This window comes from Taeniopygia guttata, chromosome 5 (assembly GCF_048771995.1).
Source record: "Taeniopygia guttata chromosome 5, bTaeGut7.mat, whole genome shotgun sequence".
Classification (NCBI taxonomy): domain Eukaryota; kingdom Metazoa; phylum Chordata; class Aves; order Passeriformes; family Estrildidae; genus Taeniopygia; species Taeniopygia guttata.
This window is the reverse complement of record NC_133030.1, coordinates 15,139,535-15,161,133: the sequence shown is the minus strand read 5'-3', so window position 1 is coordinate 15,161,133 and position 21,599 is coordinate 15,139,535. Positions and strand designations below refer to the sequence as shown.

General features: G+C 37.5%; 1 protein-coding gene and 1 long non-coding RNA gene across 3 annotated transcripts in view; one reads left to right on the top strand and one right to left on the bottom strand.

Moving 5' to 3' along the window:
• The window catches only part of INSC (INSC spindle orientation adaptor protein), a 129,195-nt gene that overhangs the window by 67,493 nt on the left and 40,103 nt on the right, over positions 1-21,599 (bottom strand). Inside the window, exon 2 of one of the 2 annotated variants that reach the window (XM_072929654.1) lies at positions 19,212-19,305. The exons of the other annotated variant lie outside the window; for it this stretch is intronic. Within the exon in view, the coding sequence (XP_072785755.1) occupies positions 19,212-19,264 (53 nt within the window). The 5' untranslated portion in view covers positions 19,265-19,305. The remainder of the gene's footprint in view (positions 1-19,211; positions 19,306-21,599) is intronic. 2 annotated transcript variants of the gene reach the window in all.
• LOC115495474 (uncharacterized) lies at positions 491-3,071 on the top strand. Its single transcript, XR_003960686.4, has 2 exons — positions 491-1,857; positions 2,452-3,071. It is a non-coding gene; the product is annotated as an uncharacterized lncRNA (long non-coding RNA).

The following is a 21,599-nucleotide window of genomic DNA, read 5'->3' as shown; positions in this document are numbered from 1 at the left end:
TCTGAAATTTTTTAAAAGCCAGTTCATTCCCATTTGGTTTCATCTTTCCTTTTAGAAAAGATTTTATCTTTGAATGCATTTCTAGAAAGCAAACACATGTTCCCAGCTTCTAATTTGCAAGACTTGACAAGTAAAATTCTTCAGATTGCTTTTATGAAACTATGCCTTTTCCAAATCCCTGCTTTGAATAGATTTGTAGTTCCTGTAAAATTAATTTTTTATTGAAAGACTTGATATCGTGCTTGATAGAAAACAAAGTCTAACAGCAATTTTGAGTTATATTAGTACAACATTATCTCCACCAGGGATCTCAAAATCTCATTTCATACAGCCTAGGACTGAGCTTCCTGCTTTCATCATCACATCTTACTGGCAAATGCAGTCACAGTCATCTCAATCAACCAGCATACATAGGTCCTTCTCCTAGTTTTTTTTTTTCTATAGAATAAACTACAGGTTCTTGTAGACTTTCTCATCCCCAACTCCCAAATGCGTAACACTGAGATTTCAATTACTCCCTCCATTTTTTCAGTGCTTAAAGTTCACTTCCAATTGTCTAATTTCAAAAGTAGACTTTGTCTAACCACTAGTTTTATGTATTTAATAGTAAATACCATGTATAGAATCACTGAACTTCCTTTGTTCAGAGGGCAGAGGATAAAGTAATTTTGTTTGCCCTAGAGAATGATAGATTATTTATTATTATGCATCTTTGGCCGGTTCATGTATTGGCATCTCATTTCCTGTTTTATTCCAAACTTTTAACTACTCCTTACTAGAAGGTCTTCCTTTTCCTTTCCAATCAAATCTTATTCTCACTTAGACACAAACATTTTATGTTGCTATTTCACACTTGGAGCCACTACAAAATTTTTTTAGTAAGTTCAGGAGCCTAAATAGAGTAATTTTCCTGCTTCTTGTATATTGTGCTTTGCTTTTATCTCAGATCCATGTCCTTCTCTTTCCATTCACATTGCAGAGTTAAAGCTAGGTATTTAGTGTTCCTGGATGCTTTCATTTTCCTTTGGGCAGGTGTTGAACTTAAGAAAGCCAGGCTAACTAAAGGTTTAAATGCAAACAAAGCAGGTTCAATAATTACAACAAACAGGAAAAGGCAAACTCACACTGTATTTCCATTTCAAGCCACCTCTCGTAACAGGCTATACTATCACTTTTTCCATCATGCTTTGCTCATGATGGCATTGTGCTTTATCATAAAACATTCAAGGTAAATTTTTTTATTCACAAGATAGTCCAGTATTTTTCAACTGAAAATGGGAATTCTGAGCCACCTTTCTGTAAAGTGTATTTCTGTGGAACAGCTGAAATGTAATATGGCATCAGCTTCTGGGTGATAATCATGAATACCTGAGGATTGTAACATAAACTGTAAATGTGAACCACCAAATTAAAATGAAGAAATGTAGTTGCAATACTCCTTAAAACTGAAATTAAATTCCTCCTCTGTCTTCAGTGGACCTTGGATATGGCTTGAGTGTGTGGCACTCATGATTCTTTTCACAATGCTTATAATAAATTCCCCAAGAGAAAGAATCAAGGGTAAAGAATTTTAAGAACAACATAACTCCACATTGGAATTGAGAACAGATGAGCAATTGACTGAAAATGAAATTAATGAAGAATGCTCTCGGGAACCTGATGGCTTTGCATCGTCTCAAAGTTAAAAACATCAGTGCCAGAATGTGGGGTTCCCTAGGATTCCAGGACTGAGCAGCTCTAGGATTCCACAGCCCTGGAGCCCAACCGCTCCAGGCGTGTCTCCAAGGCAACAAGAGAAGGTTGGTGTCAGGGAGGTGCTGCAGCACAGCTGCACCCACTGCTCAGAGGCACCTGCTGGTAAGTGACCTCCTGCCAGCCCCTCACCTTCACTCAAGGTCTCACCAACACCTCCAGGCCTCCAACAACAGAGGGAGAGCCTGACAAACTCTCTCTTGTGAGCTGCAAAATTCATGTGAACAAGTGACAGTGTGCGAGTTCCCTAGCAGCAGCCACTTCACAGCACTTCACTGTTCCTTGGCTCCCAGCAGAGGGTCCTGCCGTATCCAGCCTGTCCTGAGTCCCCATGGCAGAGCAGCTGGGGAATGTCTCCCTCATCGCCTGCACCAGCTTGCTAGGCCTCTCCTCGCCCCCTCCTCCTGCCTGGGGGCCTTTGTTTCCCCTTTCATCTAAAATTCTGGACTTCTCTCTCCTCAAACATGGTCATTTCTGTTTTGCCTCCCTGTGTGTCACACCTTCCTCACCTTCCCCCTCATCTCTTTGGGCAGCTGAGTCGGGAGCTTGCGGCAACAGGCCCGCACTGAGGGGCTCCTGTGGCCTGCAGCTTTTTTTCAGGGCCAGAAAGGACGTGAAGGCTTTTATCCCATTGTGAAACTTCTTTTCCTTCTTGAGAGTCTGAATCTTCAGTTATTTCACCTTTCTTTCTCTTCCAAGGAAGGATCTGCCATGGCAATCTTCTGGGGGCTCCTCTTGCTGATGGCAGCTGTTGACATCAACCAGCTGCTCTTCTATTCTGAAGCGAAGGGAATTGTTTGTGAGAAAGAAAGAAGGGAAGAAATCCTTCAGAAGCTGAAGGAGCAGGAGGCGAGCATTCGGCTGCTATACTCACGCTTGAAGAAGGAAATTGCAAACCTAGAAGCCAGGCAGGAGGCTGTGACAAAACCTGCATTAGTTCTGAAGAGACAGATCCAACAGTGCATATGCAAAGTCCTTTCCTTGGCTGTCGAAGCTCTGGGGATAGCATTTGCAGGAGGTCACTTGTCAGCGCAGTGGAGAAGAAGACACTGACACAGTATTCCTGGCGAAAGCATGGAAAGGAGTGGCCTTCCCTGACAACACTCTAACTAGGGAAATTCACATCCACATGGACAGAACTCTAGCAAATCTTCGTTTAGTTACAAGGAGACTTGTTCCATTCCTTTGAAATTACATTGGTCCACTAACAAAAACTTTGTGCTTTAATATGTCAAGTTTCCTCTTTTTTGTATCAATTGTTATAAATCCTAGAGTTCAGTTAATGAAATAAAACAGATTAAAGCAAAGGAATAAACTTATCAGAATTGTTTGCTTGCAACCAAACAACTTCATTTCATCTTTTGACTCTAGCATTTTCCTTGCATTTTGCATTGCTGTTACAGGCCAAACCAAACACCATCGAAATAGAGACCATGTTTGCAAAACAATATTATGGATGTGCAACACAACTTTACTATGCTAAATGGATGGGAACTTAGAAGAAGATGGTTCAGAAAGAGGCTATAGATATTTTGACTGGAAAGCAGGGAAAAAGCAGTTTAGCACTGTTTCCTCCAGCAATAATGTAGAGTTGTTTGTTTAGAGTGAAGTCTTCTACTGGCATCCAGTGCTGGCAAGAAAGATAAGAGTAAATAATAAAAAAGCTTACATACGTTTAAAGCTGATGACTTAAACAACGATGACAAACATGAAGATTAAATCTCAAAACCATATAATTTTAGGAAGGAATTTTAGGAAATACTTTCTTCACTGATATCAATAGATTTTTCCCTTTGCAGTTAGGAAAGGATTTCACTCCTTGAATGTATTAATGGACATTTGAATGCATAGTGAATTTCTTTGAACTTCCAGGGTTTGGAGGGTGCACTGTAGGATGCAAGGAAACACTGCCCAGGGAAGGTGTAGATTCTACATCTGTTTAAACAAAAGATGTTTAATAGGATTATTCCCAACTTTGATTTCTTTCCCTTCCATAATCAATGCTCTTCACAGAATTCATTTTTCCAGAACAAATACCATCATTGTATCAAGGTGGCCAGAATGGTGCAAGAACCACCACCCAACAGACAGAGGCACCCAGGCAAATCCCTTTTTTCCATGGGTCTGGACTGGCCACAGGTTCAGTAATATAATATGCCCTTCTCACAATGTTTTCTGAGTAACACTTGTTTAAGGTTGTAAGCTTTGTGCTTAATTTCATGTGAGAAAGAGCAATGCAATATTTTTCTCTTTTTGCCCTACTTATCTATACAGAATTGATGAGTGGCTGTGCACAACCAGACTTTTATTTGCTGAATATTTTAAAACTTGTGTGGCTTTCCAGCCACAATAATGTTACTCAGAGCAAAAAAGACCAATTTAGCAGATACATGCAAGAAGAAATTTCAAAAGCTGAGCTCTACTCTTTGCTTTCCTACTAATATCCTGAGAAGTTTTATTGCCTCCTGCCATCCTTTTTTCCTGCTAAACTCTCTTCTCTGCTTAGCCTAAGTGACACTTCCTTGGTTTTGCACTGAGTATTGCACACAATGTTCTCATCCTGATTGGAGCTTCCAGATGCTACTGTAACACAATAGTGGAGAAAGGCAAAAAATCTAAAATTTTTCCAAGCAATCCTAAGAAGAGTTCTGAGGGCCAAATAGGAAAAGCAAAAAGGAAACTAATGGTTATTTTTACTACTGTAGAATTGCTTTTGAATAATGGACAACAGCTGAAGTGTGAAGAATGCCTGAACTGGAACACTCTCATTAAAATATAAAATCCAAAGCAATTGGATTCCAAGACCTGAAATAGACAAGAGTTCAGGAGGGTCCTTCACAAGACTGAGTGAGGTGAAGAAACAAACACAGCCTGGTTTCCTGGCAAAAGTAAAGATAAGTGGGTTAGGAATCCCACAGATTGCTCCTTCCTGGGAAATAATTCATTAGTGAGGACTTTTCACCTCACTGCTGTTCACAGCAACTTGTAATATCAGGTGTAAAAGAGGAGCAAGGGAGGGAGCAAATCTGGCTGACATTGCCCAGGTGTCAATCTCCAGCTTCACAAGGGAACAAGTGAAAAGAATTACAAACCCCTGAGGATAGAACCGAGTGGCTTTTACACAGACGCAGAGAATACTACAAATGATGACAAAAAAAAAAGAGAATAAGGATTCCTTCTTTTTCCCCCCTTCTTAATGAGTAGAATGAAACAGAATATCTATTTATCCCTCTTCATTTAGCAAAAGCAGGGTTTGGATCACTGTCAGTGTCTCTGGCACAAATCAGCTATCCATGATTCATAAAGGCATGCAGGCTCCACATTCTGGAGTGCATTAAAAACAGAACAATGATGTTTTCCAAAAAAAAAAAAAAGTGTACATCATTCTGGTATCATTTCACACAAATAAGCCAATTATCCCTCCTTAATTATTTATTTAGCAATCAGAAATGCTTAGTGGCCATCAAAGAACCTGGAAGACAGCTAACAGAGCATAGAAGTGTAGTGAACACCATCGTTTTGCAATAATACATCCCAGGTTCAATGAATTGGCTTCTGGCACCAAATATGAATAAATGGATGTTTTATGGGAGTACAGTCTTTTGCATTAAAAAAAACAATAAAAGGATGAGCGGAACTAGGTTTTTGTCCTTTTATAGTCCCTTATGGCACCTTACAGCACATAAAGCAAATCAGATTTGAAAATATATCAGAAATGGAAGGAGGGAAATATTGCATCATATTAAGTCTGTTATTGTCATTAGCTTTAGCTAAAGGAATTTATTTCATACAAATTACTGTGAGATAGCAGAATTTCCTCACAAATGGAAAATACATGTGTGAAAAACACTCAAAGTTACTTATTCACCAAATATTCTCTTTTAGCTTCCCTTTTGCAGCCTATATTTTGAGCGTAAGAGCTTCGTGGGAAAGAAAAAAGTTCTGTGTTTGTCTGATTAAAAATCCTCTTCTACTGCCATCATGTAAACATCAAATAAGATAAGTGATTTCACTGTATAGAGAAGCAAACAAAGTAGATCCCGTTTTCTATGAGGTTTCTATTTCTACTGTTATACAGAGTGTGAGGATAAATAATTTTAGCTTTATTAAATGCTTTTCATCACTTCATAAAATTTTCACCTGCTCAACAGTTTTTCAAGCTTCAATTCTCAAGCAAGATGTACTTTTCTATACCTGTCACTCAAAAAATTCAGGCAGCAATCTCAGCACTAACTTGGCCCACTGATTGCAAGCAAAAAGATGTGCAATTTAATCCACTTTTCACCTGATTCACCTCTTTCTGGAAGGACTTAAAAAATGTCCTGAAACCCAAATACTAAACTTAAAACATCTAACAGGCTTAACACTGTGTATTTTGGGCCATCTCTAACTTGGAGGGAAATGTGGTTTCTCTCTCTAGTATCCCTCTCCCTAAAATTTTATTTCACTAAATTCATTCTTAGACTGGACATTATCCAACTAAAAGAAAAGGAGCTGAACCTTCCTTCTGAATTCAGAAGACAAGATCCAATCATGCAATTCCTACCTGGGGAAAGATTCATCATTCCTCTTCAATATAATGCATAAATTTATAATTTGAATAGACACACTTCAAAAGGCACTGATAGGTACCTCTGTTCCTCAAACCAGACAAGACTCTGGCTGTGATTTCCTGCCTCTCTGTGTAGTGAAGGCAAAGACCACCCATTTTCAGTGGAGAGCAGAAAAGAAATACTAATGAAATTATTTAAGGCTGATCAAAAAAGAAAACCAAAACAAAAAAACACTGAGAACTATAAAGAAAGCATGAGCAAAACAAAAGCAGTTCCCCACAGTTTCACACTTTAAAGACACATTGAATTCTCTGTGTAGGATGCATGGGTGGAGGGTAATCAATGCTACATGCTGCAAACTTACTTAAACTGGATCAATAAAAACATCATTAAACATCTTCTGCCTGTGTTTTGTCAGATGTGTACTGACAACCAAAGTTGTGTGCTTATGTTTTTTTCCCTTCTCACCTTTTTTTACACCACTGACATCTGACCTGAACTTGGAAGTCTTGAGGGCTTGAGATATTCCAGACTGCACTATTCAGGTCAAAGTCTCATAGTGAGGTTTTGAAGAGCAATATGGATAAAAATGTCATTAGTTCCATAAGACTGGAGAGAGATGAGACTATCCTCTTTCTCTACTCATGAAATATCACCTTGGTATCACAGCACCCTTGATCTGTTAAATATATGGTTGGATTTTGCACCAAGCATGAACTTACTGGAATTAGACTTTCCTGTACTTCACAGTTGCCTGGAATGATAGCTGGTGATAGGAGTGAAACCACGACAGGCACATGCAAATGAAGCCATTATGTCAGTTGTATCCATATATACATAGCTGAAATCAAATACCATGATACTTCACAGAAAAAAGTGACTACCAGATGCATGAGACTGCAAATTACATACCAAAATGCTGCTTAATATGTCAGATCTATAAGTGGCTGGCTGTTTTCTGAGCAATTTTATTGCTTCTCTCTTTCTCGATCCCATTCTCCCCACCTCTCACTTTTTTTTTTAATCAGATATGGTTTTTATGTATCAGATTTAATTTGCAGACCAAATTTAGGGAGCACATATATGCATACAGGTATACCTATGGGTTAATACCTGACCATGTATCTCCTCATTCAGATAATTAAGTTGTGTTTTGAACATAAATTGACTTCATATTTCATTTGCTAGATATTTGTTGTTCCAACATTTGTCTCATGCAATAAATTCAGCTGGAACAATTTGCCTATCAATACACATATACATATTTACCCAGGAAAATATTAGGGCATTTATAATGAACTTGGGCTCAAGTCCCCACTTTGAGGGATATTCTTACAGATAGAAGCTCTCAGTGGAAGATCTTCCTCTGCTGGTTTCAAATTACTTAGTGGAACAAGTAAGAAACATCTTTATGCAGAGTTAAAACAAATACATTTACAATCATAACTACTTGAACAGAAGAATAATTTCTCAGCCAGCTGTACTCAGAAGTCCATTTAATTTGTTCTGCAGCTTCAGCTTTGGGAAAAACAAACACAATACCTTGATAACCAATCCTAGAAACCTTATTTCCTTTTTACTTAATTTGCAGACCTAATTCAGATATAATCTCCTTGCACAGGCATACAAAATTCATTCAGCTTTCTGACTTTGTATTTCCTGAAAAGCGAGAAGAGTTTCCCAAAGGAATGCTCTGGGTCATGCTGAATCATCTCTGTGTCACTCTACCATTGTCAGGATATCCTTTCGTAACTTTTTTGCAGGTGGGTCAGTGAACCACTCAGTTACCCCTTGCACAGGTGCCTAACAGTGACAATATTCTGAGCTTTCAGCTTCCAAACAACCAGAGAAAAAAGCTTTGAGAATAGTGCTAAGGCAAATATCAGCAGCATTTTGCTGCCTATTAGCAACAAGTCTTACTATTTCTGACATAAAAGAATGCCTGAAATTCTAATATATCTTCTCTTATACAACTGTAGTAAATAAGCTCATCTGTACCACATTTATCTGATTGAAGTAGAAAACTCTGTCCTAACGAGCTGCAGGGATGTACACAGAGCTGTTAATGGGCTCCTTTCACCACTGATGCTCTTTGACATATAAAACTAAAGGACCTAAATTGAGAAGTAGCAATGTTTTACTCTGGGAGCAAGAATGATTGGAGGGTCTTTATGGGTTCAAATAAAACTAAGGTTAATATACCTGCAGGAAGCAGGTACAGTTCCTGCATCACATTTGTGAAATATTATGCATGTTCCAGCATATCCATTTCCTCTTTCCTGATTCATTTAATGCTGAGGTGATCATATTTGCCAAAGGCATTTCTTCAGAGTATGAAACAGGTAGAGGCATATGAAAAGTGCAAAAGGTGGCTTTACCTGGCCTTCATACAAGGCCTCCATGTAAGCATCACTTTACAACACAAGCATAAGGTCCAAGTGCAAGCACACATTGAGGGAGAGCCAAATGAAATGCTGAAGAGAGGGGGGGAAAAAGAGATACAACACTCAAAGCTGTGTGACTTAATTGTGGACTTCCAATACATAAAGGGAATCCACAAGAAAGACGAAGAGAAGTTATTTACAGGAGCATGACACGTTAAGGGGAATGGCTTCAAACTCGAAGAGAGTTTTAGATTAGATATTAGGAAAAACAATTCTATACTGTGAGGGTGGTGAGGCACTGGCACAGGTTGCCCAAAGAAGCTCTGGATGCCCCATCCCTGGAAATGTTCAAAGCCAGGCCAGATGGAGCTTTGAGCAACCTGGCCTAGAGGAACATGTCCCTGTTCAGGGGATTTGAACTAGATCATCTTTAAAGTCCCTTCCAATTGAAGCCATTCTATGATTCCAACATGGGCACAACCCCTCCCACACCATAGCTTTGGTTTTCTTTGCAACCTGTCTTTGTAAGCAATTCTAAGAAAATCGAATCTCAAGTGTCATTGACAAAAGCATCGTGTATACAAAGTGGAAAGAGGAATAATGCTAAAATGTTTCAAAAGACACACTGAGGAGAGTAAGAAAGTTATATGTAAAAAATAAGTTCTACTCCTCAAAGAGGATGGATAATTGGACAAATACCTACAAAAGATGAGCAAAACACAGAGAAAGGCCATAAATTTATTAAATTTATGGAGCCAATTTTACTTCTTCTAAATCTAGTTTTAGGCTTCTTTCTAGAAACACAAAACTCTGCACAGGTTTGCTAAAAGAGTAAGCTGAAATCAAATTTTCTGTGCTTTTGCACTATAACTAGTATATTAAATGTATGTCATATATATCCCTATTCTGTGTCAATTTTAAAAGGATAGACAAATGCTGATCTAAATTTTAATTGAAAGAGTATCAGAACTGCCTAAAAACCTTCTCTGTTTCTTCCACAAACTCGTACACACACTGAAATTTAATTGGTGAGCAAAGAGCAGTATCACTTTTTAGACGCTGGAAAATTCATCAAGATTGTTGTGGAATCTGTGGAGGTATTTAAATTTATATCAAGCTTAAGTAGCAAAACATTTTCAATTTAAGGATTTACTGAGCATCTTGACTTTGCAACAACCAAAACTGCAGTAGAACAATGCTGGAAACAATATGGACCTTAAAATACCTCCTCTTTCACAGCAGGGCAGCTGTGCAGCAGTTCAGTCAGTTGGACTGTTTGCACATTTTACCAAGGGAAAAAAAAATACATTTTCAAAGTTACTGAGATCAGCCTCTCATCCAGTAGTTAAACGGAGGATGTTCAGTACAATTCCAGCCCTTTGGAGCAGGACAAAATATCTTCTTTTCCCCTGGCAGTAGCAGCTGATTGCTTTCCAGGTTGCTCCTGACGCTTTAGCCAAGAGCAATAAGAGGTTAGACTAAGCCAGGAGTTTTCCCATCTGATGGCTTCATCACAAACACAGCCCTCACGCCTCCACATGGGGACTGTGCCACAGGAAGACAGGCTTGACAAAAGTTTGTTTGCTTCTAAATGAGATGGAAGAAATTACCTTTGTGTCTGAACCACTACTGAGAGAAGTTTCTGTCAAAACAACATAAAAAGAAAATTATGCAGATATATGGTTCTTCCATAATTGTCCCTGCTGGCTTCCTGCTGGGTGCACTGGTCTATAAGAATGTGTTAAACATAAGTATCTGTAAAGGATTGTTACTTGAAATCTGGGAGCCTAACAACCTCAGTGATAGTCTCAAGGTGGAGAAACCAACTCAAACACCTGTGAATAAAGGACTCTTCACTACTGCATGCTGGACACTTGCAATATTCAGAAGGCCACTTCCTTTAAGCCTCAAAGACAGGCCAGCATAGCAGATTTTATGCTTGAAATATTAACTTAAAATACTATAGTGAATTCATCTTGAAACTTGGAATTTAAACTTAAAAACATTCAAAAACAAAGCAAAAAATGGCATTCTGCATCAGTGGCACAAAGCATAAGAATCTCTGGCTCAGAATTCAAGTCAGCCTGCAAACAAAGGCTCCCTCACTCTGAGATCCTGGCAGGCAAGGTTAACAACCCAAATACACATCATTAGTGGATTTCACTGCTTTGCAATTAGAGTATTTGCCTGCCCTTTGCTTTCATCCCTTCCCACTGCCACAGTTATCTCAGAGTTAAGTTGTGTAACACATAATACATCAAAATGCTGATTTGTGCACAGCTGGTACTGAACAAGATGTCTTTTGCTCTAAAGCACTTCCCAAAAGTTTGCTTTACTTATTGTGTCATCCATTGAACAGCTTAATTACTTGTGTACCATTGCCTGATTCTTCCTTTTTTCCTTTGATAATTTTCTCAGCATTTTTCCCTGGTTTGCTCTTGTTTAATCTTTATCCTGACATCAGTGCTGCTGACATTTAAAATATTGGAAAAATATTTCCATAACTCTTATTGAAGAGACTATTATATTCTTGATGTAGATGCTTTCTATATTTCCACAATAGCCCTGGACCAAATTCAACAGTAAAATATCAACAACTAGCAAAATGCAAAATTCAAATACCTGAAGCATAGTTTTCATGTGCAAGATAATTAAAAGTTGTTTCCTGAGAAACAAGTAAAATATTACATATAGTCCTTTATATGTATTGCTCTAAATAAAACAATATGTATGTTTATGTATGTATATATTTTTTCATTTCATCATGTTCTCTGAAATACTGTGAGAAGCAAAACAAACAACTGGAATTTTAACAGTCACACTTCAGGTTAATATTGAATTCCTGTTTGCACTCCAAATCCCTCAGGGTTAATATGAGCTTATAAACCCAACCACTAACAGACACGAGCCAATTTAATGAGACCAGAAATGGGATCACACCAACCAGGACATTTTTAAGATCATTATATTATTTGTCAAAAAGGGAAAATAACAAAGAAAAATATTTACAAAGTTGAAACACTGTCCTTATAGCTTTTTAAAATTTGCTCATTACAGGCTACTGAACAACTGATTACAAGATCCTCCCACCATCCTCAGGCAACAGTGAACCAGATTAAGAGAGACCGGGCAATTAAATAAGGAAGAAATTCCCAGGAAACATGTACTGAAGAGAAAAATACTGTATTTAACACCATATAGTACTAGTATTTGTCCTAAACAGCTGAAAAGACAAGTCATAGTTAAATTATTGAAATATCTTTAATGAAGGAATCCTTTTTTTAAAAATTAATTGTGGAAATATACCTCAGAAATATCAAGGTATAGGTACTTATTCATCAGTCTCTGTTATGGCCATGGTTGTAAAGAGAGATTAATGAGCTCACCACTGTGAAAATGATGACAAAATGTAACATATGGAAGGAACAAGCTGGGTTTTGTGAAGAGAAACATATTCTTTACATTTACTGGAAGCAGTTTCTAGGTAATATTCAACATCTCCCACTTGCCACACTTCAGGAGGATGCTGCACCCACAGCAGGCATAACAAGGCACATGAACTTATAACATAGTGCTGTGTAAGAACCACTGAAATAGAAATATCTGGAGACAGGCTAGTAAGGACTTCCTTGGTGTTTCCCCAGCTGAGCTGGAACACAAAGACAAGGGAGGGTAAAGTGGTTTTCCTGAGACAAGAAGATTAATCAGCATTACAACCAGGAGAGAATCAGTAGGAATGATATCTAGTGCTAAATCAGTTTCAATAAACCATACTGCCCTTTTGAAGACACACAGAACACCATCTTTTCTCAGAATAAATCAAGAATTAATTCAGTGGACCTGAATCCTTGAGTTTGAGGATCTCTTCATTAGTCTGATTGTTCTTTTCAAGTTTCATGAAGAGTTGTATTTCTGTTAAGGAGGACAACTTGGTTTGTTCCCCTGTCTTAGCACAGTAAACAGGAAGGTCCCTAGAATGCTTCAAAGCAGCTTGAATGTTGTACAGGCAAGGTATATTGGATATACTAAGCAAAAATACAGGATTTTATCCTTGAGCTCTTTCCAGGGCTAATTAGAATAATTCCAGCTACATTACAAATGTGAAAATAACAGCAATATGGCCTAACTGCTAAAAGGAGAGAAAATAATGGAACTTTTGGTTCCATGGCATGACATTTGATTTCAGCATAGTCTACATATTATGATAATAATTTACACTTTTTAACTCCCTTAGCATTAACAATTTTCTCTTTTACTTCACAGGTGGTGTCCTATATTCTTCCCTTCCAAAAAAAATAATACTATACCATTTTTTCCAATATTATGCCAGCAAGAATACTAAATTCAGATTACCTGACATATATATATAGTTGCATAGAAAGTCAAAGTGTCTCAGTAAAACAGGTAATTAATAATTTAATAATAAAAGGAAAAGCAAAGACAGTCTTTACTATAATTTGCAAAGTTCACAAAGACTTGGAAAGTAAAGAAGTCAAAGATTAGACACTGCAGACTCCATGTTTTTCTTGTAAAATGCAGTGTTTACAGATAATACTACTTAACCTTGCCATGCTGAAGATTCTTAACTTGCAAATTCTTCCCTGCATGACCAAATTATCAGAGCAGGAGAGGACCAGACCACCATGGTAACTTGATATAGGTTATTTTTTGCTGGGAGAGGTTCCTTTTGCATGTCCCTCCTCCACACCAAATACACTGGGTTCAGAAAGTGCACACTTGGTGTTCAGGATTATTTAACACCAGGAAGCTCACAAAGACAATGCAGAAGTCAACACTGTGGTTTCTAGAAGCTACCCATTGCTGAAATACTATGATGTAAAAGCATAACATGACTGCATAGCAACTCAACCAAAAGAGGGATAGGATTTTAGGAGGTTTTTTTCAAATGATGCATGGCAAATAAGATACCTATGTACTTCACTTAACACTGCCCCAAAATTAAACAGATTCAGGTTTTGACTTTTGCCCCCCCACTCTTTTTTTTTTTTTTTTTTGAGAGAGAGAGAATCTATGGGACACCATCTGTGAACTAAAAATGAATACTGTAAATACTAAGTGAAATATAAAGTATAAACCATTATCATAATAGAAAATGGCAAAATAAAATTCTGAGTAAAAGTACTAACATGACAGTATGAATAAAATTACTTTACAATTTTAAAAATTCCATGAGGTTCTCATAGCACATTTAAAATATCCTAAACTTCTAAGAATCCCTCTACCTGGTTAGAAGGCTTCACAAAGCAGAAAAGTTTCAAACTGCAATAAAAATATTTGGTAGACTAAAGGAAATCAGGGTATTTGTGTCAATGCATCATTCACATTGTTAGAACAACAAACCAGAAAAAAGGCTCTGATGCTCAAGGTAAAGTCTTTAATTTTACACAGAAATAACCAGCAAGCCTGTCTTCTGAAAACAGAGAACTCCAACAGGAGCACTGGCAGAGGTTTAACCTGCTCAGCATCTGTTCTGAAATGTGCTGCAGAAAAATAACTATGATAAAGATTTGAATCCATGTAAACAAATACCACAAACAACTGAATTGTTTGAAATTTTTTTTTGTTTCACTAACATCAGTGAAAGCAGAGAAACACAAACCATGGTGTCAAAGCCATAAACCATAGAAGAACAAGACAGAGAATATAAAGTTGACAGGATTACTATCTTGGTGCCACAAAAAAAAAAAACTTCATGCAACACTTGTGAAGATGCAATCAGAACCTATCATCCATATCTGGCAAATAAGGTAACCTAACACTCAGGCACAGCTCTGTCACTGTGATTTCAAAGACATTAATTAATGGGTTCATTAAAATTAATTTCTGAAAAGAACACCAAAGCCCAAACTCAAGATATTCAGTGTGCAGACAGCAACTGCTTTTTCTCCAAGATACAAAAAGAGAAGAGCCTCCTTAATAAAATCCCACATTTCAAAAGTATCCATTCTCAAAATAATAGGCAGAACTTCTTCCATAATAAAGCTACACCAGCATTGCCTTGAGCTCTTTACAGTGCTCGTGTGCCACATGCTATGAAAAGTTACTGACCCTTACAAGGGATTTGGAATAAATTCTTAATTGTCTTTAAGGATGAATGATGGTCCTTGATCTTTTAAAAGTATTTTCCAACTTACAGCAATCCACAAATATGAAATACCAAGTTAATGAAGGAAAGGTCTAGTGAGGCCAGTCAGACAAATTGTTTAAATTCATCAATTTTTTCACATTTTAAAGTCACCGTAACATGACAATTATTATAGTGGACAAACTCAAATCTCTTAGGTTAAAAGCTAAAATTCTCTTGTGACTTCTACAGTTCAACATGCAGTATTTTACAGCATAGCTCTGGGAAGTAGCATAACATAATTCTACAGAACATTATATAACTAAATATAAAGATTTAATGATAGAACTGTCGGAAGGAAAAGGTTAGGAAATATCTGGAATTCTGGCAGACTTACAGACACCAAAAATGCGCAATGTACAAGTGAATTGCAATTATTTTTTCTGCTTGCTAGCTAAACTGCTGACCTACACTTTAACATCCTGACTAGAGGAAAAGAGATATTTTACCCATGAATTCAAAGGAAAAGAAAAAATTTTGTTGAGTTCACATTCCTCATGAATGCCTCCAAATGATAGCAAATCAATACTTGCTGCTTTACTAACATCACCCTTTGGACTTAGTCAGCTAGCATGTCTGAAAATCCTTCCCAGAAGAACCATACAGATTCACAAATCTGTTTTACAACCATCATCAAAACTCCATGCAAACAACTCAGCTTTCAGTTTGGTTACAGGTACAATATAAATCACTAAAGTCAAAAATGCTTCATAGTAAGGCGAACTCCATTTCTGAAGCTATAAAATTTTTTGCTGAATTCTTGTAGGGTAAACTGAGTGAAAGGAAAGGAATACAAGATCATTAAATGAGGTATCATTAGTGCCTTGAGCTATGCAATAATTGATTTTATTTCTTGTCACTAGAAGGTAATTTTATTGCATTATTAGCAAAGCACCCTCCTGTCTCCTGTCATAATCTGTTCCTAAAGCCTGCTGCAAAAGGAAGTTTTTCAAAACACATTTTCAATTCCCCAGCAAGTCTTCAATTCTCAAATGGTTTTTAAAAACCCAAAGCAACAATTCATAGAGCCAAGTAAGAACACTGGACTTGGAACTCCTGAAAATTTTCTGCTCTAGCTCCTATATTACAAATAACTTGCTTTTTTTTCTTGTAGAGTTTCTTCCAGTCTTTATCTGACAACTTTCAAGGAGCCACAACAATAAAGTTCTTCACATAATCCAAATAAAACTGATCATAGGAAATGTAGGATTCTAAGTAAAAGGGCAAGATCTATGCACAGCAAGTATCTTGTACAATACACAAACCAGAAATATAATGTTATTTTCTTCTTTTCATGGAGTTCTTGTTAGACAGGAAGTTCAGTTTGCAGACACAGGTGGAAAAAGCCAGAAATACAGAACAAACCCTTCGTTATCAGCAGCAAACACTGTAGGAAATTGAAACAGAAGGAATTCAGCACTTACAGAAGATGTCCCTGATCAGACAAAGTATCTAAAGTACTTTTATTTAAACACAATTTCATGATTAATTATATCTGGAGCACAGTCTTATAAATGAAGACTAAAAGAAGTGTTATTAAAAAAAAAAAAAAAGAGAAATCTTGTGAGAACAAGCACTCAGAGATGTAGCTACAAACTACAGAAGCCACACTGATTGGAAATAGAAAGTTAAGAAGAACTAAGGTGGTTTAAAGAAAAAATAGACCAGAAGGAGAAAAAAGAGAACAACCTTTGTGTTTATTCACAGAATTCACATCCCTAGAAATCCTTCACTTGGGGATTCATATCTAAGAAAACAGGAAGATAAAGAAACATCAAACATTTCAATGAGCTGCCATGCAACCAAACAACTCAGTGCTCAGAATTCAGGGCCAGGAAAACAATGGCATCAAAACCTGCAGATTCCAATCACCTACAGAATACAAGGGGCATGACATCATTGGCAAGATCAAGGAAAAAATACAGATGCCATTTTAGTCAGAATTCACCTTCTATGACAGGATAACCAAATGTCACTGCCTTTGATTCAGAGCACGGCATCATATATTGAGTATTGAGACATTTTAGACACTCTGCAGAGAGAGACCAATGGATGGATCCATTCTTTTCCTAACAGCCCCATAAGAACACAATATTAAACATACTGAAGGGTTCTGCACATGTCTTAACCCTCAAAATACCTATTTTCAGCTGTATAGAGGCCATGTGAACTCTAAAAGTAGAAGCAAAATGTGATGTGAATGATCCCTGAAATTATTCAGCTCCTAATCAGGTAGAAATCCTCTTACTTTATTAAGAGGTCATTTTTTCCCCTTTTTTCTTGTTTTTTTAAACAATATTCACTTTTGGGACAACAGACCTATCTGTTTTTCATCTCATATGTCCATATGTTCCATAAAGTTCAACAAATTAGTCATCCTGATTAGGCAGAGAAACAAGAAGAATTAATGCAGTTCCTGCAGTATAAAATCCTGAATTTTTCTTGCTTCTGTTTCAAGTCACATCTTTCAACAAACATTATCTAAATGCCAATTAATACCAAATACAGACAATTATTTTTTCCTTCTATTTCCATAAAAGTTTCTGTATCATTTCAAGTAGTACTTCTATCCCTACTGGGCACACAGCAAAGTACTGAACAGTGTTGTGAAAAAAAAAAAAAAAAACAAACAAACATTGTGCCCAGCCCTTCATGGATGCTCCTGGAGTTCTGGAAATAGCTTTAGTTTTCTACCTGAAAACCAGCAAGTTATTTTAATCAATTCACAGAATCCTGGAAAGGTTTGAGTAGCTATTTCAGAATGGGGCTATGTGTGTCTCTAAGGAATACACACACACCTCACATGCTATAGTGAACTGTCCCTCACTGATGAAAACAGAATTTTTATGATCCTGTAAGGTGCTTTACTTGGGAACACAGCTTTTGGAGAGTAAGTAAATTACCCCTTTATAAAAGTGATCTAGTTCCAACTGTTTTCTCTCCTAAGAGACAAAATCATCACTTACATCATTAACTCATTGAAATAGAAAAAAAAGTTTCTGTAACAATAATTTGTTTTTCCTCAGGACACTGCATAGCTTTAAATACTGTATCCATAGCAGTCTAGATATCAATTAGAGACAGCAGCCCTGACAGTGTGTTAGGAAACCATTAACACCATGACTTAGTACTCCAGGGACTCCAGCACAAGTTGTGATTTCCCATAAAATCTAAGGAAAGTGTGTAAACAACAATTCATGAAGAACTGAGACTTAGTTTAAGACCCCAGTTTTAAATTCCTTATACAGCCAAAATAACTGCTGACTCCAGTGACCACTGTGGAAACACTTGGAATCTGTTTGCATATTTATGGTACACTTTTCCTATGGAGACTGATATTCTTCCTGAGGGACCTGCCTGTTTTTACACATGAAAGATTATGACCTCAACATGAATCAAGGCATGGTTGTGGTCCTACACAGGATTTACCTCAGCTGGATTTGAGATACCTTTCACCTGTTCACAGGACCCAAGAAGTTAATTCAAGCCCCTCTCACAGAGAGAAGGAACATGAACTGGAATCCTGAGACAGTCACAAATCCTAGCCTTGGATACAAGAACAATAAAGAATTCAAGATATTTGAATCTTGTTATTTTTTTAAAAAATTCAATTTATTTGGAAAAGCTAATGTTTTTAACAATCAAAAAGAACATTTTGTACAATTCCTGAAATTTATCTAGTCCATTCTGTGCCCTTTCTGCTGAATTCTTAGCATAAAAACACCTTTCCTTATTTTCAGTTCCAGCGTTCTGTGGGCCTTCACTTTTCTTACCACTGATAACTTCAGTCTGCCTGTTTCTTACAGGGACTTTATCTGAAATAACCCTAATCTGCAGTGGAAAAAAAAAAATATTATTTCTCAAAATAAAAACAAATTTTAAAAAAATTAGGAGCTTTATATTTTATTGTGGGTGAGGGAGAGTACTTATTTATCTATTTTTAAATTTCGCTATAGAGAATTGCCCTGCTGAGTCCAGCTCTTTCTCAAAACATAAAACAAAGTCAACCATGCTAAATAAATTCTTATTTATAGCTTTCAGCAGTCTTCACAGAGTGCAGAGGGTTCCAGCCATTTCCATCATGACTAAGAAGCAGTCCAGTCAGCATAGTCACAGTGCTACTGCAAACATGGCTATCCATTTAAAATGATGGCTGCAGAAACACTGCCATGATTTACCACACTCCAGGTATACAAATTTCCAAATGCCTTAAGAAATATATCTCAAATTTCCATGTTCATTCTACAAATTCCGTAGGAATAATACCTGGGTTTAAAAATGAGCCTTTAAGTATCTTCAGAGCCTCAGAAGAAACTGCAGCTGCTGCCTCAAAACCATTTAATCACTCAAATCTGGATGATAGAGTGCACCACTTACCGCTGAACTGGTAAGGAAAGGGAATCTAAGTGGTCCTCGCCCTTAAAAGCCATATTTATCCTGTTCTTATGTGCACTTCTCCATAGGCTGGAATCTAGAAAGAAAACAGTCATTTAGTAAACCTAGGAAAACTCAGGCATCTTCAGCCCAGGCTGGCATGGCCTTTTCCTGCTTTTCTGTGGAGAGAGCTCATTAAAACAAATAAAAAGTTGTAAGAATCCAGGGCATCCCTCTGGCTGCCCTGGAGGGCCTGGGACCCTGGCAGGGGTCAGGAACCCCCCCTGGACAGAGCCCCGAGAGACACTGTCTGTGATCTCTGTTCATGGAGAGGAGTTTTCAATCTTACAGGATGAATTACAAGCTCTGAGTGTTTGATACAAGTAATAATTAAGTGTGGCACGGGTGCAAAAGTAAAATTTTAGGATTCTAGATTAGGGGTCCAAAGGGGACAAGATGGAGGAAATTGGGTGTGTTTTGTCCTTTTTCTTCTTCTTCATGCCCTCCATGTTTCACTGTAATGTTGCCATTTTTCTGTTGGTTTAGGCTGGGGACACACTGTTCAATGTAGGTGACAGATATTGGCACATTATTGTAAATATAGCACAGGTAGTTTCTGGTATATAATGTTTGTAACATCCCACTGAGGGCAGAGCCCCACACGCTGCCCTGCAGGACAGACCTGCGGCAGGGCAGCAGAACATGTTGGAGATAAACAGAAAAAACAACCTTGAAACCAGCACAGAGGAATTATGGCTTCTTCTTTGGCAACGGGGCTGAACGACAGAGACTTTCTACAATCTCGGAATCATCAATACCACAGATTCCGACAAAAAGTCTCCTTTCCTACCACTCCAGCAGTTAACCAAGGCCATTAAGTACATTTCACAGCATAAACAACGTAGGGTTTGCATATTTCTGAAGATCCTGGACTACTGCACAGGTCAGAGCCATCTGGGTTGAGCATTTCTGAGTTAGTACTGAGGTATTATTTACCCTCATTTATTTTATATTAACTTGGATGCTAGAGAAAATTTAATGAGTATTATAGTAATTCTTCATGTCATTATGAAAAAGATTGAAAGTGAGGCCCCTTCCAGCCCTAATTATTCTGCAGTATGATTTCAGGATTGTTAAGTACTACATTTACAGAAAGGTCCTAAGTTACTGAAGTATTTGGCCCTCCCATGTGAGACATTTTCATTTTTTAGTACATTTTAAATGTTGTTGCTGTGCGAGGCTGCACATATTTTTCTCTTCCATGATTTCCTTTTCTACCTACTGACCAAGAGATGGAGCCAAGCTTTATTGCACTAGGAAAAAATTAAAAAAAAAAACAAAAAAAAAAAAAACAAGAAAGGAGAGGAAGGACTCCTCATTTTCACAAAAGGAAGAGTTCTGCTCCTTTCCCCCTCTTCCTTTAATTAGCCTCTCTTACATTAGAGCACTACCTACTATAGGTCAAAGCATATTCACAGCAAAAATCATAGAAGATTTATTCTACAAAAAAGGTGAAGTCATTTTCACTCACACACATGGCTAAAAGAAAACTAAGGTAAAATATTTGAAGGAAAAGATTTATCCATGACTCAGGAAGAAGGGGGAAATGGATACGTTTGGACAGGGAGACAGGAACAGTGGGAAAATTATGCTTTCTTCGATGTGAAAAAAAAATTGGGATCAATGGATCTCACTCCTAGAGGAAATACTTTACGCAGGAAATTACTGTTGTTTGTGTCACCAGCTGAGGCAGAGTGTTTTTGATGTAGCTGCTTGTGGAATTCTGCTATTTGGTTATTGGCTGCATTGTGGAGCTGAGTCAGCCAGCATTCAAGATCTTTGCCACCCCAAATTGCTCTTAATTGCCACAGAGTGGTCCTCACTCCCTTTCCTAGCAAACTGATCTCATTACTAATGCATATCCTTGTTTTTTCCCCAAGAACTCCCAAACACGTCCTTGAGCACATAAAAGTATTATAACCAACATAATGGGTTCACATGCTCTGTCTGTCCACTCTTAGCAGCAGATTGCTCTGGTGATGGTGTCATCCTGTGTTCCTCCTTACATCCTAGGTTTTCCTGGAAATAACAAACTTAATTTAAACTTTCTTCAGATGCATGGTCTAAGATTGAAATATAAGAGAAGAATCTACTAAAAAAAAAAAAGCCAAAACCAACACCAACAAAACCACATTAATAGTTTAATTGGTACTGAAGTCTCTGGTTTAAAAAAATTGCAGATATTCCATAGGTTTTGACTGGAGGTTCATATGCCCAAGTATGAAAATATTAGTATGTATTCTCCTGTGACACACTAAGATTTGAAAAACAAGCTTATTTTGAGGGGCAGGGGGAGGGGGATTTTAAAGCATTTAGTGCATGATATACAGA